Source organism: Panulirus ornatus, chromosome 11, assembly GCF_036320965.1.
Source record: "Panulirus ornatus isolate Po-2019 chromosome 11, ASM3632096v1, whole genome shotgun sequence".
Lineage (NCBI taxonomy): Eukaryota > Metazoa > Arthropoda > Malacostraca > Decapoda > Palinuridae > Panulirus > Panulirus ornatus.
Genome location: NC_092234.1, coordinates 36,366,710 through 36,384,768, shown reverse-complemented (window position 1 = coordinate 36,384,768; position 18,059 = coordinate 36,366,710). Strand labels below are relative to the sequence as shown.

General features: G+C 46.3%; 1 protein-coding gene across 1 annotated transcript in view; it reads left to right on the top strand.

The window, feature by feature from the left end:
• The window catches only part of LOC139751141 (uncharacterized), a 295,019-nt gene that overhangs the window by 273,714 nt on the left and 3,246 nt on the right, over positions 1-18,059 (top strand). Inside the window, exons 10-14 of the mRNA XM_071666239.1 lie at positions 3,086-3,250; positions 9,428-9,566; positions 12,187-12,359; positions 16,682-16,839; positions 17,342-17,428. Coding sequence (XP_071522340.1) covers positions 3,086-3,250; positions 9,428-9,566; positions 12,187-12,359; positions 16,682-16,839; positions 17,342-17,428 — 722 coding nt within the window. The remainder of the gene's footprint in view (positions 1-3,085; positions 3,251-9,427; positions 9,567-12,186; positions 12,360-16,681; positions 16,840-17,341; positions 17,429-18,059) is intronic.

Sequence of the window (18,059 nt, the reverse complement as noted above, 5' to 3'; positions counted from 1 at the left end):
CGTAGATACAGCCGGACCAGCACATACATAAACAGCAGACCAACATATATGTACATACAGCAGGACCAGCACATACATGCATACAGCAGACCAACACATATGTACATACAGCAGGACCAGCACATACATGCATACAGCAGACCAACACATATGAACATACAGCAGGACCCCAACATACATACATACATACTGCAGACTATCAGCTACATACATACAGCAGGACCAGCACATACTTACATGCTACAGACAACCACATACATACTTGCAGCAGAATCATCACATACATACATACATACAGCAAACGAGCACAAACATACATACAGCAGGACCAGTACATACATACATACAGCAAGACCAACACATACAAACATGCAGCTGGACAAGCATATACATACAAATAGCAGGACCAGCTCAGAAATACATACAGTAGGACCAGCACATACATTCATACAGCGGGACCAGCATATACATACATACAGCAGGACCAGCACATACATACATACAGCAGGACCAACACATCCATACATACAGCAGGACCAACACATCCATACATACTGCAGGACCAGCACATACATACATACAGCACGACTAGCACATACATACATACAGCAGGACCAACACATCCATACATACAGCGGGACCAGCACATACATACATACAGCAGTACCAGCACATACATACATACATACATACAGCAGGACCAGCACATACATACATACTGCAGGACCAGCACATACATACATACAGCAGGACCAGCACATACATACATACAGCAGGACCAGCACATACATACATACAGCAGCACCAGCACATACATACATACAGCGGGACCAGCACATACATACATACAGCAGCACCAGCACATACATACATACTGCAGGACCAGCACATACATACATACTGCAGGACCAGCACATACATACATACAGCAGGACCAGCACATACATACATACTGCAGGACCAGCACATACATACATACAGCAGGACCAGCACATACATACATACAGCAGCACCAGCACATACATACATACTGCAGGACCAGCACATACATACATACTGCAGGACCAGCACATACTACATACACACATACATACATACAGCAGGACCAGCACATACATACATACATACAGCAGGACCAGCACATACATACATACAGCAGGACCAGCACATACATACATACAGCAGACCAGCACATACATACATACATACAGCAGGCCAGACTACATAATACAGCAGGACCAGCACATACATACATACAGCAGGACCAGCACATACATACATACATACAGCAGGACCAGCACATACATACATACATACAGCAGGACCAGCACATACATACATACAGCAGGACCAGCACATACATACATACATACAGCAGGACCAGCACATACATACATACAGCAGGACCAGCACATACATACATACTGCAGGACCAGCACATACATACATACAGCAGACCAGCACATACATACACAGCAGGACCAGCCATACATACATACAGCAGGACCAGCACGTACATAATACAGCAGGACCAGCACATACATACATACAGCAGGACACACTACATACATACAGCAGACCAGCACATACATACATACAGCAGACCAGCACATACATACATACAGCAGGACCAGCACATACATACATACAGCAGGACCAGCACATACATACATACAGCAGGACCAGCACATACATACATACAGCAGGACCAGCACATACATACATACAGCAGGACCAGCACATACATACAGCGGGACCAGCACGTACATACATAAAGCAGGATCAGCACATACATACATACAGCAGGACCAGTACATACATACATACAGCGGGACCAGCACGTACATACATACAAGCAGTACCAGCACATACATACATACAGCAGCACCAGCACATACATACATACAGCAGTACCAGCACATACATACATACAGCAGGACCAGCACATACATACATACAGCAGGACCAGCACATACATACATACAGCAGTACCAGCACATACATACATACAGCAGGACCAGCACCTACATACATACAGCAGGACCAGCACATACATACATACAGCAGGACCAGCACGTACATACATATGCGGGACAGCACATACATACATACAGCAGGACCAGCACATACATACATACAGCAGGACCAGCACATACATACATACAGCAGACCAGCACATACATACATACAGCAGGACCAGCACATACATACATACAGCAGGACCAGCACATACATACATACAAGCAGGACCAGCACATACATACATACAGCAGGACCAGCACATACATACATACAGCAGGACCAGCACATACATACATACTGCAGGACCAGCACATACATACATACAGCAGGACCAGCACATACATACATACAGCAGGACCAGCACATACATACATACAGCAGCACCAGCACATACATACATACTGCAGGACCAGCACATACATACATACAGCAGGACCAGCACATACATACATACAGCAGCACCAGCACATACATACATACAGCAGGACCAGCACATACATGCAAACAGCAGGACCAGTACATAAATACATACGTATAATAGGACCAGCATGTCCATACATACAGCAGGACTAGCACGAACATACACACAGCAGCACCAGCACATACATACAAACAGCAGCACCAGCACATGCATACCAACGGCAGTACCAGCACATACATACATACAGCAGGACCATCACATACATACATACAGCAGGTCCAGCACATACATACATACACCAGTACCAGCACATATATACATACAGCAGTTCCAGCACATACATACATACAGCAGGACCATCACATACATACATACAGCAGTACCAGCACATATATACATACAGCAGTTCCAGCACATACATACATACAGCAGTTCCAGCACTTACATACATACAGCAGGACCATCACATACATACATACAGCAGGACCATCACATACATACATACAGCAGTAGCAGCACATACATACATACACCAGTACCAGCACATATATACATACAGCAGTACCAGCACATACATACAGTACAGACGAACAGAAGGTCTTATCATGTTGATCAGTCGTGAACCCTGTCTTCTCCCTCCAGCTCCGTCGCAGTGGGTCATCGACTTCCCTCTGTGTGGTGGCTCACGCCAGTCTCCCATCAACCTCGACCCCTTTGATGCCAAGCCAATGATCTCCTCACCATTTGTCTTCACGAATTATGACACCTTCCCGACCAGCGCTACCATCATGAACAACGGCCACACAGGTACCATGATACTCCTTTCCTGAGACCCAGGTACGCTGGGACTTCCTACTCCTGACTCAGATGAGCCATTGCTAGCTTTAAGTGACTCAAATGCTCCTTGTGTAACTTTTTGTAACTCAGATGTTGTCATTACTAGCCATCAATTTCGAACGCCTTATGGTGTCTGCTTGTAATGATTTACTTAAGCTGTTGTTTGTTCTTAGTAACTCAATTCGCCCATTGATAACTTTAGTGACAGATGGGTCACTCATAGCGCTACGTGACCCGGAGAAACCGTTGCTAGTGACTTTAAGGTTGAACGTTTTCACTTTTCAGCGACTCGGGGTAACCCAGTACGCATCTCGCTTGCTTCTAGCAGATGGTGAACTTTTAGGGGCTTAGCAAATTCCAGTAGCTCAGAATTTCTGGTGACCCGGATGAAATGTACTTACCTGCTAGTGACTCATAAAGGATATAACTTCCTTTCATGGATTTGTATATGAAGTTCCTAGTTTGTCTTAAGTGGGTTGATGTTACTAGTCTATGGTGAGTCAGTTTAGGGGCTATTAGCATCATGCGACTTAGGTAGGTCGCTACTAAACACCAATGACTAAGATAAGGTGCTGTTAACCTACAGTAACGCTGGAGGGCGCTACCAGACACTGGTGACTCGGGAAGGACGTTACTAGCCTCCTGTCACTCAGCTGGGATGCTACTAACCTCCAGTGACTCAGGCGGGACACTGCTAGCTTTCAGTGAAACAGATAGGACGCTAGTACCCTCCAGGGACTCAGATGGGGCGCTGCTAGCGTCCAATGACTCAGGCGGGACGCCTCTCGTGACTCAAATGGGGCACTGATAGCCTCCGGTGACTCAGGTTGGGCATTTCTATGCTCCAGCACCGTAGATGGGGCACTACTAGCCTCCAGTGATTCAGACGGGACCGTTCTAGACTCCAGTGACTCGGGCGCTACTACCCTCCAGTAACTCAGGGCACTACTAGCCTCCAGGTTGGGTGGTACTATGCTCCAGTGACCCAGCTGAGACACTACTAACCTCCAGTGACCTACGTAAGGCATTGCTAACCTCCAGTGACTCAGATGGGGCACTACTACCCTCCAGTGACTCAGATGGGGCACTACGACCCTCCAGTGACTCAAGTGGGCCACCACTACTAGACTCTAGTGTCTTAGATAGGACACTTTTAGCCTGGAGTGACTCACATGGGGAGCTACTAGCCTCCAGTGACTCAGCTGTGGCGTTACTACCCTCCAGTGACTTAGGTGAGTCGCAACAGGCTCCAGTGACATGAATAGAATACTATTAGCCTCCAGTGACTCAGTAGGGTCACTACTAGCCTCCAGTGACTCAGGTGGGCCACTATCAACTTCCAGTCACTTAAAAGGGGCAAAATGGGCACCACTGGCCTCCAGTAACTTGAGAGGAGTATTACCAGCCTCCGGTCAATCAAGAATTACGTTACTAGCTCCCAGTCAATCAAGAATTACGTTACTAGCCTCCAGTGACTCAATTGGATCCCAACTAGACTCTAGTGACTTAGATGGATTGCTACTATCCCCCAGGGACTCAGATGCTGTACTACTAGCCTCTAGTGATTGATTTAGGGTTTTACTAAACTCCAGTGACTCACTTGGGGCGTTACTAGCATCCAGTGACTCAGGTGAGGCTCTTCTAGCCTCCAGTGACTTAGATTGGACGCTACTAGCCTCCAGACTTACATGGAACACTATTATCCCCCAGCGATTCAGTGGGTCGAATCTAGGCTCCAGTGACTCAGTTGGAAAGCCAATAGGCTCCAGTGACTCAAGTGGGGTTTTACTTGGCTCTAGTGACTTATATGGGTCACTACTAGCCTCCAGTAAGCTGGATAGGGTGCTACTGGCCTCCAGTGACTTGGATGAAGGAGCGTTACTCGCCTCCAGTGACTCAGATAGAGTGCTACAAGCCTCCAGTGTCTCAGATGTGACATATTCGCCTCCAGTGGCTCAGGTGGGTTGATACGAGCCTCCACTGACTCACATGGAGCGCTGCTATCCTCTAGCGACTCAGATGGAGAGTTCCTAGTCTTGGATGGATTGTTACTATCCTCCAGAGACTCGGATGCGTTGCTACTAGCCTCCAGGGACTTAGGTTGGGCACTACGAGCCTCCAGGGACTCAGGTGGAGCGCTACTAGCCTCTAGTGAGTCAAGTGGGGAGTTTCTAGCCCCCAGTAAATTGCACGGGTTGTTACTAGCCTCCAGAGACTCGGATGGGTTGTTACTAGTCCTCAGTGACTCGGGTAGGCTCCGAGTGTCTCGGATTGAGTGCTACTAGCCTCCAGTGATTCAGGGGGGATGCTGCTAGGCCTTAGTGACTCGGATGGGATTTTACTTGGCTTTAGTGACTCAGGTGGGGCACTGCTAGCCTACAGTGACTTGGGTGCAATGCTATTAGCCTCCAGTGACTCGGGTGAGGTACTCTTGGCCTCCAGCGACTCAGATAAAGCACTAGTCTCCACGAACTCATTTGGGTCACTACCATTCTCCAGTGGCTTGGATGGGGTTCTTGTAGCTTCCGATGATTCAGGTGTGGTACTAATCTCCTCTAGTAGTTCAAGTAGGGCACTACTAGCCTCTAGTAACTCAAGAGGGACACTTCTTGCCTCCTTTGACTCAGATGAGGTGTTACTAGCTTCCGATGATTTAGGTGGTTCACAACTAGGCTGCACTGACTCAGGTATGGCACTACTAGCCTCCAGTGACTCAAGTGGGTGCTTATTGCATTCATTGATTCAGATGGGGCGCAACTAGTTACTAGGCTCTAGTGGCTCCGATGTGACTCTGGTAAGGCAGTAGCCTCCAGGGACTCGGATGGGATGCTACTAACGTTTAATGTTTCGGCTGGGGTGCTACTAGCCTCCATGACTCATGTTAGGCACTACTAGCTTCCATTGACTCTAATGGAACACTACTATCCTCAAGTGACTCAAATGGGAAACTACTTACTCTCAGTGACTTAGGTGGGGAACTACTAGCTTCCAGTGACTCGGGAAGAGCGTTACTAGCCTCCAGTAACTCAAGTAGGGTGCCACTATCCTCCAGTGACTCAGATAGACACTGCTAGTCTCCAGTGACTGAATTAGATGCTATCAGCCTTCAGTAACTTGGGATAAAGTGCTGCTAGCCTCCTGTGATTCAGGTAGAGAGCACTAGCCTATGGTGGTTCAGATGGAGTGCTACTAACCCCCAGCAACTCGAATGGGGCGCTACATGGTAGCATGGAATGCATAGAATTTGTCATAATAATAGATAGCTGTGACCTGTTTGCCACAGTACAACAGGGAAGAGTAACTGTCTGAAAGAAGAGCATAGTGGCACTGATAATTCCCTAGAGAATCTTAAGAACTCAAAACAATATACAATTACGGCAATGACGCACTTCTCAGATATAGTAAAGTACTGTTAAAAGAGGATTTCAGTCATAAGGGGATAGAATGGGGAGAAATTATTTCTCATGGAGACGGGGGGAACATGAAGACGCAAGTTCTTTGAGTGCATACAAGAAAGCCCAGACCTGTACGTCAGTAAAGACCGTGATGAAAGGGACTGATGCACTATCATTACTAGAGCTCGTCTTCATACACAGTGACATGGGGGTGAGGAATATCACATACGATGCAACACTTGGAAAAGGTGACCACATAATGTTTCAGTCTGATTATGTGGTACATGGGGGTGTTACAAAAAAAGAGCAGAGATGTGACAGTGGAAACTACACAGAACCGAACAGTTTCTGTGGCAGCATAACCTGGGAAGCAGTTCAGTAGCCAGGATCCAGGGCGTTGTAGGAGAAGGGCATAGGAAATTTACAGTGAAGGAGTAGGAACAGGGGTACCTCTAGCCTCGAACGCAGAGGAAAGGAGTGGTTCAGTAAAGGGTGTTATAAAGCAAAGGGGCTTCGCGGTGTGCTATGAGGCAGACAGCCAGCCAGTGTTTATAAGGTATCAGAGAGCGAGAGGCGAGTATGGTACGATTAGAAAGAAGGAAGAAACATGGAAAAGAATGTCGTGGTCAAGGCAGGGGATAGTCCAAACTTCTCTACAAATACATCAGAAGTAAATTAACAGTTACAAAGCAGATAATTACTCTTAGGGATTCAAAGGGAAGAGTTATAGTGGATGAAGCTGAGAGAAGCAAGAAAATCAGTGACAAGTTCAAAAGAGTTTTCACAGCGGAAGACACTTAAGTCCCCGACATCAGTAGGATGGAATACACAAGAAGCCTTGGAAAACCTTGAAATATTTATATAAGACATAGAATACTAACGGGTCTTGACCATGTAAGAGTGGCAGGCCTGGTGAAATGTCAGCACTTGTGTTGGTGATGACGTGCACAGCACGTAACACCCGACTGACCACTTGGAACGCTACGTGAGCAAGAGGACAAACGTCGTACTTGTCTGTGATATAGAGGACCGGGAGGAGGTACTGAACCACAGACCGGTCCTTCCTGACCACTGTAGTGGGTAAGGTAATGACAAACACAATTAGAAATGAAATGCAGATGAGAAACCGGTATTAGTTGCTGGTGACACAGCTTGACCGGTGCTAGCTACTGGTGAGTCAACTTGACCGGTGCTAGCTACTGGTGAGTCAACTTGACCGGTGCTAGCTACTGGTGACACAGCTTGACCGGTGCTAGCTACTGGCGAGTCAACTTGACCGGTGCCAGCTACTGGTGAGTCAACTTGACCGGTGCTAGCTACTGGTGAGTCAACTTGACCGGTGCTAGCTACTGGTGAGTCAGCTTGACCGGTGCCAGCTACTGGTGACTCAGCTTGACCGATGCTAGCTACTGGTGACTCAGCTTGACCGGTGCTAGCTACTGGTGAGTCAATTTGACCGGTGCTAGCTACTGGTGAGTCAGCTTGACCGGTGCCAGCTACTGGTGACTCAGCTTGACCGATGCTAGCTACTGGTGAGTCAGCTTGACCGGTGCCAGCTACTGGTGACTCAGCTTGATCGATGCTAGCTACTGGTGACTCAGCTTGACCGGTGCTAGCTACTGGTGACTCAGCTTGACCGATGCTAGCTACTGGTGAGTCAGCTTGACCGATGCTAGCTACTGGCGAGTCGGCTGGACATGTACTAGTTTTTAGTAACTTAGGGAGATCTTTATAGCTACTGGTGCTTCGAGTGAACCGGTAGTATTTAGTGGTAACTCTGGTGGACCGGTACTAGCTATTGGTGATTAGAATAGGCCTAACTAGATACCGATGACTCAGGTACGCAGTTGCTAAATACTGCTGATTTAGGTAGACAAATATCGCTTTCTTATGACTAAGGTGAGGCACAAGCTTCAGGTGACTCAGTTAAGTCTCTGCTAGCTTCTGGTAGGTCGCCACTAGCTTCTGGTGACTCAAGTGAATTGCTGCTAGCTTTTGGTGACACACGTTAGTCGCCACTAGTTTCTGCTGACTCAACTGGTCGGCCACTAGCCTCCGGCGACTCAGCTAAGTTGCAACTAGCTTCTGATGTCACAGGTGAGTCGTCACTAACTTCTGATGGCTCAGTCACCACTAGCTCGTGGTGACTGGTGAGTCGCCTCTAGCTTCTGGTGACCCAAGTCAGTAAGTCACCGCAAGTTTCTGGTGACTTAGGTGAGTCTGCAGTAGCTTCTGATGACTCAGGTGAGTTGCCTCTGGTGACTCAGGTGAGCCATTACTAGCTTCTGGTGACTCAAGTGAGTCTCTAATAGCTTCTGGTGACTCAGGTGTGCTGCCACTGACTTCCGGTGGCTCAGGTGGGCCATTACTAGCTTCTGGTGATTCGGATAGGACAATAATAGCTTCTAATGACTCAAGAATACTATTAATAGCTCCAGTGCATGCACGAGGCCTGCATCTCCTGCTAATGACTCAAATCACCGCTTGATGATGATAATACCATGAGAGTGAGCTATCATAATTACTTCAAAATGGAAAGAGAGAAGATTAACAAGCATTTGAATTAAGGAGATAAGTCTGTTAATGTATTAAGTTTGGCTTATGAAATGGAAAGGCCTGATTTATATACTCTTGAAACTATGTTCTTAAGTAAGGAAGGCCAATGAGAGAGAGAGAGAGAGAGAGAGAGAGAGAGAGAGAGAGAGAGAGAGAGAGAGAGAGAGAGAGATAAAAGTCCATGTTCTGCCGGCAGCCCAGGTGATGCTGGACACGGCGAAGGTGCCCACAATATCTGGAGGCGGACTGACAGGGAACTACGCCTTCCTGCAGTTCCACTTCCACTGGGGCGCCAACGACAGCGTGGGCTCTGAGCACACCATCAGAGATAAGAGGTGAGGTATTATGGCAACGAGAGGACCCCACTGGTTGTGGGGACTGGCAGGTGGAGGGGAACCTGGTGGAATGTAAGGACTATGGCAGGTGGACCACGGCAGACTGTGCATACCATAGCAGGTGGAAGAGAGCCAGGTTGACAGAAAGAACTAGGGCAGGTGTAAGGGACCAGGTGGACTATGATGACTATGGCAGGTGGAAGGAAGCCAGTTAGACTGTGGGGGAGTATGACAGAAGGAAGGAACCTAGGTGGATTGTAGAACCCATGGCAGGAGGAAGGGATCTAGGTGGAATGTAGGACAAATGACTGGTGGAGGGAACTCTGGTATATTGTGGGGACTATGACAGGTGGATTTAACCCAGGTGACTGTAAGGACTATGGCTGGTGGAAGGAAGCCAGCTGGACCGTAAGACCAGTGGCAGGTGGAGGGGACCCAGGTGCACTATGGAGAGAATATCAGGTGGAAAGTAATCAGATGGATTGTAAGACCTGCGGGAGGTGGAGGAGACCCGAGCACACTGTGGGATTATGGCTGGTGGAAGGAATCCAGGTGGACTGTAAAGCCTATGGCAGGTGGAAGGGACCCAGGTGGGCTGTAAGGACTACAGTAGGTGGAAGAGATCCAAGTAGATTCTGGAGACTATGGCAGGTGGAAGTGACCCGGGTGGATTGTAAGGTCCATGGTAGGTAGAAGGGACCCTGGTAGACTATGGGGACTATTGCAGGTGGAATGAAGCCAGGTGGATTGTAAGGACTAAGGCAGGTGAAATGAAGCCAGGTGGATTGTAAGGACTAAGGCAGGTGGAATGAAGCCAGGTGGATTGTAAGGACTAAGGCAGGTGGAATGAAGCCAGGTGGATTGTAAGGACTAAGGCAGGTGGAGTGAAGCCAGGTGAATGTAGGGACCAAGTCAGGTGGAATGAACTCAGGTAGAGTGTGGGAACCATGGCAGGAGGACGGGTGCCTCAGTTCACTTTCCCTCTTCTATAATCATTACTCTGGTTTTTGCTCCCGAGAGCTGGCTGTTTTGTGATCCTCCACCACTAGCTAGACCAAGCAATACTCAACAAGCTGCTACATCACACGATTACCCGGAGGCCATCAGCAACTCAAGGGTGGGCCGTTTTGATAAATGCTTCTTTCCCTGCACGTCGAAGCTTTGGGACTCTACTTTTTCATGTCTTTCCCAATAAGTGTGACCTGGCACATTTTAAAAGACGAGTTTTTCGCTTCCTCCAGAATTCGTAAATACTTTCCCTTGTCTTTTCTTTTTCCTTTTCATAATTCTCCCTATATTTCAGTTAAGGTCCGGCCTTGATGTGGACTTTTGTTCGTGACTGGAGTCCTCAACATGAAAATAAAGGCAGAAGGGACCAAGATTGACTGTGGGGACTACGGCAGGTGGAAGTGACCCAGGTGGAATGTAAGGACTATGGTAGAAGGAAGGGATCCGGGTAGATTTTGGGGGCTATGGCAGGAGGATGAGAGCCAGGTACACTGTTAGGATTATAGCAAGTAGAAGTCGGGATTGTAAGACTTAGGGCAAGAAGGAGTTAGCCAGGTGGAGTGTGACGTGGCAGGAAGGGTCCCAGGTACACTGCGGGGAGTATGGCAGGTGGAAGGGACTCGGGTGGATTGTACGACCTATGGCTGATGGAGGGGACCCAGGTACACTGTGGGGAACATATGAAATGGAAGGGAGCCATGTGGACTATAAGGACAGTGGCTGGTGGATGGTTTCCAAGTAGACTGTGGGGACCATAACAGGTGAAAGGGAGCGTCTGTGGTTGGTGAGAGTGACTCGGGTTGACTGTAAAGACTATCGTCGTAGGTTATGGGGGACTTGGGTAGACTATAGGGAATATGGTCCTGATGGCATCCATCCCTGCGTACTGAAAGTGTGTGTCTGAACTTGCACCTGTGCTTGCTCGTCTGTTTCGTTTGCTTAAAACCCTCACTTTACAGAAAGAGCTAAGTCTGCCTCTAAGAGACTGGGTGTCCTGTTTAGATGTTGAAACTTCTTTTCTTCTGAACAGTTGCTCAGTTTATACAAGGGATTGATTCCAAACATGACCCTCTTTCCCTACGCCGGCACACTGCTGCATCACATGATTACTGTGTGGCCATCGGCACCTCAAGGTTGGCTGTTTTGATAACTGCTTCTTTCCCTACACGTCCAAAATTTGTGAACACTTTCCCTTGTCTCTTCTTTGTCATTTCATTATTCTCTCTAGATATCAATTACGACCCGGCCTTGATGTGGACTTTTGTCCGTGACTGGAACCTTCACCTTAAAAAACAATGAAAGCCATGGGAATTATGGCGGGTGTAAGAAAGCCAGATCGACGGTAAGGACTATGAAGGATGGAATGGACCCAGGTAGATTGTGATGACTTGCAGGTGGAAGGGAACCAGGTGGACTGTAAGGACTATGGTAGGTGGGAGGGACCCACAAAATTTGCACATAAACTTCGACCTTTCATGTTTTTGTGGTATGCCATTAATGACTGCTATCATTTCTTTCTTGAACCTGTTCCCCTTGTCACATGGTAATAGAGATAAAGCTCCTGGTAGGACAGAGAAACAGACGTATTTGTTAATGTTGTTGTGATGTGCAGATTCCCCGCTGAGCTGCACCTGGTGCACTACAAGACAGAGTACGGCAGCGTGGAGGAAGCTGTCAAGTACGAGGACGGTTTGGCTGTGCTGGGCATCAACCTAATCATCAGTCCCTTGCGAAACTCTGATCTCGAGGGAATCATCGCCGGTCTTTCTAACATCCAAAAGGCTGGTAAGTATTCCTGTTGAATGTGTTTGACGACATGCTATCAATGCTGGGTGTTTTGGACGTGGTGGTATGCGAAGTGAGAAAGTCATGACAAGTGGTTTGGTGAAAAGAGAAGAGGTGGTGAAAGCTTTGCATAAAATGAAGTGTGGCAAAGTGGTTGTAATGGATGGGGTTGTTGTTGAATTTCTTAAAAAAAAAAGAGAGAGAGAGACTGTGTTTTTGATTATTTAAGATTTTCACTGTATTTTTGGATCATGGTGAAATGCTTGACGATTAGCGGAATGTCTATATAAAGCCATTGTATGACGAGAATGAGGACAAAGGTAAATATTCGAATTACAGAGGCATAAGTTTGTTGAGTGTACCTAGTAAGTTGTATGGGAGAGGAGTGATTGAGAGGGTGAAGGTACGTACAGAGCATCAGACTGGGGAGGAACCGTGTGGTTTCAGGAATGGTAGAAAATGTGTGGATCAAGTGTTTTGTTATAGGAATTTGCATAGGAAATGTATAGGGAAACAAGAAGGATTTATATGTGGCATTTATGGATTTGGAGAAAGCATATGATAGGGTTGATAGAGATGCTTTGTGGAAGGTGTTATGAATATTATGGAGTAAGACGAGATCTATTAAAAGCAGTGAGTTGTAAGGTATGTGTGACAGAGGAAGAGAGGAGAATAAGTGATAGAATAGGTCTGCGGAACGGGTTTTTGATGTCACCATGGCTATTTAATCTATTTATGGTGGTGAGAAAGGTGAATACAAAGCTATCGGGGAAAGGGGAAGGTCTTCAGTCTTTCATGGGGGGGAGGGAGAGTTGTGTCAGTTACTGTTTGCAGATGACACTATGTTGGGGTGGCAGATTCGAGTGAGAAACTGCAGAAGTTGGTTTGGGAGTGGAGTTCAACAATAATCTAGCTTATGCCAACCGTACCTATGCTTTACACCAACAATGTAAAGACCTCCAGCAGACCTTAATAGAAAAAGCAACCTCAATTGAAAAAGCATGAGAACAACATAACCTGTGCTGTGGCAATATCATCAACTCCGTAGAACAGAAATATAGTGACACAGAAACATCATGGCAAGGAGCAAGATGCTTACAAGGGAATCCCAGAGATGACATGTTATATATGAAAGTTGACTGTTATAATAACACAACTGATGATGTGGTGATAGAATTCAAGAACACATGGAGAACAGTGTTCAAGATTACTCCTGGAGTAAACAGAAACTACAACTAAGATCATGAAAAAGAAGTAACTGACTGACTGACTGACTCAGACCAGAGAGCACCATCCCACACCACACCATACCCTCAGCCAGACTGGCCCCTGACAACTGCCTCTCCATGGCATATGACCCACCCAAACCTGGTACAGCCATACAGAAAACCAAGTCCTCAGCCCCGGGAGAAAGTAGAATAGAATTAAGGCATATGAACATGCTACCTCCAAAAGGACTTCACTTCCTTCTTAACATGGTTGGTAAAATCTACCCAGAGTAAATGCAGTGCCACTAGGATGGCCTCAGCATGAATATCATCTTTTTTTTTTTTTTTTTTTTTTTTTTATACTTTGTCGCTGTCTCCCGCGCTTGCGAGGTAGCGCAAGGAAACAGACGAAAGAAATGGCCCAACCCCCCCCCCCCATACACATGTACATACACACGTCCACACACGCAAATATACATACCTACACAGCTTTCCACGGTTTACCCCAGACGCTTCACATGCCTTGCTTCAATCCACTGACAGCACGTCAACCCCTGTATACCACATGACTCCAATTCACTCTATTTCTTGCCCTCCTTTCACCCTCCTGCATGTTCAGGCCCCGATCACACAAAATCTTTTTCACTCCATCTTTCCACCTCCAATTTGGTCTCCCTCTTCTCCTCGTTCCCTCCACCTCCGACACATATATCCTCTTGGTCAATCTCTCCTCACTCATTCTCTCCATGTGCCCAAACCATTTCAAAACACCCTCTTCTGCTCTCTCAACCACGCTCTTTTTATTTCCACACATCTCTCTTACCCTTACGTTACTTACTCGCTCAAACCACCTCACACCACACATTGTCCTCAAACATCTCATTTCCAGCACATCCATCCTCCTGCGCACAACTCTATCCATAGCCCACGCCTCGCAACCATACAACATTGTTGGAACCACTACTCCTTCAAACATACCCATTTTTGCTTTCCGAGATAATGTTCTCGACTCCCACACATTCTTCAAGGCCCCCAGAATTTTCGCCCCCTCCCCCACCCAATGATCCACTTCGGCTTCCATGGTTCCATCCGCTGCCAGATCCACTCCCAGATATCTAAAACACTTCACTTCCTCCAGTTTTTCTCCATTCAAACTCACCTCCCAATTAACTTGACCCTCAACCCTACTGTACCTAATAACCTTGCTCTTATTCACATTTACTCTTAACTTTCTTCTTCCACACACTTTACCAAACTCAGTCACCAGCTTCTGCAGTTTCTCACATGAATCAGCCACTAGCGCTGTATCATCAGCGAACAACAACTGACTCACTTCCCAAGCTCTCTCATCCCCAACAGACTTCATACTTGCCCCTCTTTCCAAAACTCTTGCATTTACCTCCCTAACAACCCCATCCATAAACAAATTAAACAACCATGGAGACATCACACACCCCTGCCGCAAACCTACATACACTGAGAACCAATCACTTTCCTCTCTTCCTACACATACACATGCCTTACATCCTCGATAAAAACTTTTCACTGCTTCTAACAACTTTCCTCCCACACCATATATTCTTAATACCTTCCACAGAGCATCTCTATCAACTCTATCATATGCCTTCTCCAGATCCATAAATGCTACATACAAATCCATTTGCTTTTCTAAGTATTTCTCACATACATTCTTCAAAGCAAACACCTGATCCACACATCCTCTACCACTTCTGAAACCACACTGCTCTTCCCCAATCTGATGCTCTGTACATGCCTTCACCCTCTCAATCAATACCCTCCCATATAATTTACCAGGAATACTCAACAAACTTATACCTCTGTAATTTGAGCACTCACTCTTATCCCCTTTGCCTTTGTACAATGGCACTATGCACGCATTCCGCCAATCCTCAGGCACCTCACCATGAGTCATACATACATTAAATAACCTTACCAACCAGTCAACAATACAGTCACCCCCTTTTTTAATAAATTCCACTGCAATACCATCCAAACCTGCTGCCTTGCCGGCTTTCATCTTCCGCAAAGCTTTCACTACCTCTTCTCTGTTTACCAAATCATTTTCCCTAACCCTCTCACTTTGCACACCACCTCGACCAAAACACCCTATATCTGCCACTCTATCATCAAACACATTCAACAAACCTTCAAAATACTCACTCCATCTCCTTCTCACATCACCACTACTTGTTATCACCTCCCCATTTGCGCCCTTCACTGAAGTTCCCATTTGCTCCCTTGTCTTACGCACTTTATTTACCTCCTTCCAGAACATCTTTTTATTCTCCCTAAAATTTAATGATACTCTCTCACCCCAACTCTCATTTGCCCTTTTTTCACCTCTTGCACCTTTCTCTTGACCTCCTGTCTCTTTCTTTTATACATCTCCCACTCAATTGCATTTTTTCCCTGCAGAAATTGTCCAAATGCCTCTCTCTTCTCTTTCACTAATACTCTTACTTCTTCATCCCACCACTCACTACCCTTTCTAATCAACCCACCTCCCACTCTTCTCATGCCACAAGCATCTTTTGCGCAATCCATCACTGATTCCCTAAATACATCCCATTCCTCCCCCACTCCCCTTACTTCCATTGTTCTCACCTTTTTCCATTCTGTACTCAGTCTCTCCTGGTACTTCCTCACACAGGTCTCCTTCCCAAGCTCACTTACTTTCACCACCCTCTTCACCCCAACATTCACTCTTCTTTTCTGAAAACCCATACAAATCTTCACCTTAGCCTCCACAAGATAATGATCAGACATCCCTCCAGTTGCACCTCTCAGCACATACATACTATATGTATGTGCTGAAAATACTATATGCCTTAAATTTGCTCACCATGGAAGAGAGAAGAGTGAAGGCTGACCTATACAAACTTTAAGATTTCTCGCCAGTTTTATAAAGTCAACAGAAAACAGGATACAGACAGCAACCACAGGATATAACATGAAATTAAGAAACTTGGTAAAGAAAAAAAAAGTACTTTTCTAGATTGAGTGGTGGGTGAATGGAGTAACTGGATGAGGAAACTGTGAACCTGGACAACATACATATGTACGTACACCATCATAAACTTCACTGTTCTACAGGTACAGACACCATTATTTCCATCCTCCCACTGGAGAATCTGCTGCCCGCCACGACCAATGTCTTCTTCCGGTACCAGGGCTCTCTCACCACCCCCACCTGTGCTGAGATCGTTCAGTGGACCGTCTTCCCTGTCCCCATCCCAATATCCAGTGAACAGGTAAACTTCTACAAAACTAGGAGAATATTCAGTTTCTGTCTTTATCCAAGGGTACTGTGGACTGAACATACGTAATATTCTCAGGAACATGGACTGAGATGATAATTAATTCTATCATGTTGAGCTGAGTAATAATGAATATAAGAACAAACATTAGTGGGTTTTCTGTATATGCTAAACTTAACATATTTCTGTCCCTGTGAATAAAGTAATCTAAAAATGGTAACTTAAAATCCTTTCTACTTTCACAGTAAATTTGATAGAAGGTTCTAAATTAAGCAAAGGCAGACATGTTTATAAATTTTCACTTATTGACCAAACACAAAAAAATCTCCGTACCTAAACCAGATTGCCTCAGGGAGTAAGGTATTCTGTGTATAAATTACTTGACACTGGTGAAAGGGGGTTACAGTATTCAGTATTTCATACATTTATTCTTGTGAGAATCACGGAAGAATATTCATCCGTCGGAGATTCAGGAGAAATTTTTTCTTGTCCACAGATTAAAGAGTTCCGTAAGCTGGAAGACACTGCGGGCAAGCTGCTCCTGAACACGTACAGACCCATCCAGCCGAAGAATGATCGCACGGTAAGTCATGGACAGAGGGGCAGTGGGGTGGGGCTTAGACACGGAAGGTGGACAGGGTGGGGGTTAGGCACGGACGATGGACAGGGTGGGGGTTAGGCACAGACGGAGGACAGGACCAAGCTTCGGATAGGAGGTTAAACATGGTTGGGGAATCAGGAACCAGGCTTGGGGTGGGGCGTTAGACCCTTTCTCATATGACCACATTCCATTTTCCGCATGCCACACGCTTCTTTCTCACATGTAAGCACTGCTTCCTTAAATGTCTCCCTTTCCTCGCCCACTTAGTCTCTCCTGGTATCTCTTCACAAAAGCCTCCCTCCCAGGATCACACACTTCCAACCCACATTATTCCCTAAAACCTCTACAAGTAAGTAATCAGACATTTCACCAGCTGCCCCTCTCACACATTTACATCCATGAGACTCTCTTTTGCACACCCAGAAATTAATACATTACCTAATCATGCTGCTTGCTATTTACCCCACCCACCTGCCCCTCTTTTTAGACCAGGTATTTCCTATCATGAGGCCCTTTTTTCAGTACACAGCTCCACAAGCTGTTCAAATTCATTCACAAAGGGTTGCACATCACCCACTCGCATTCGAGTCCCCTTATCACTACTACTCGATCC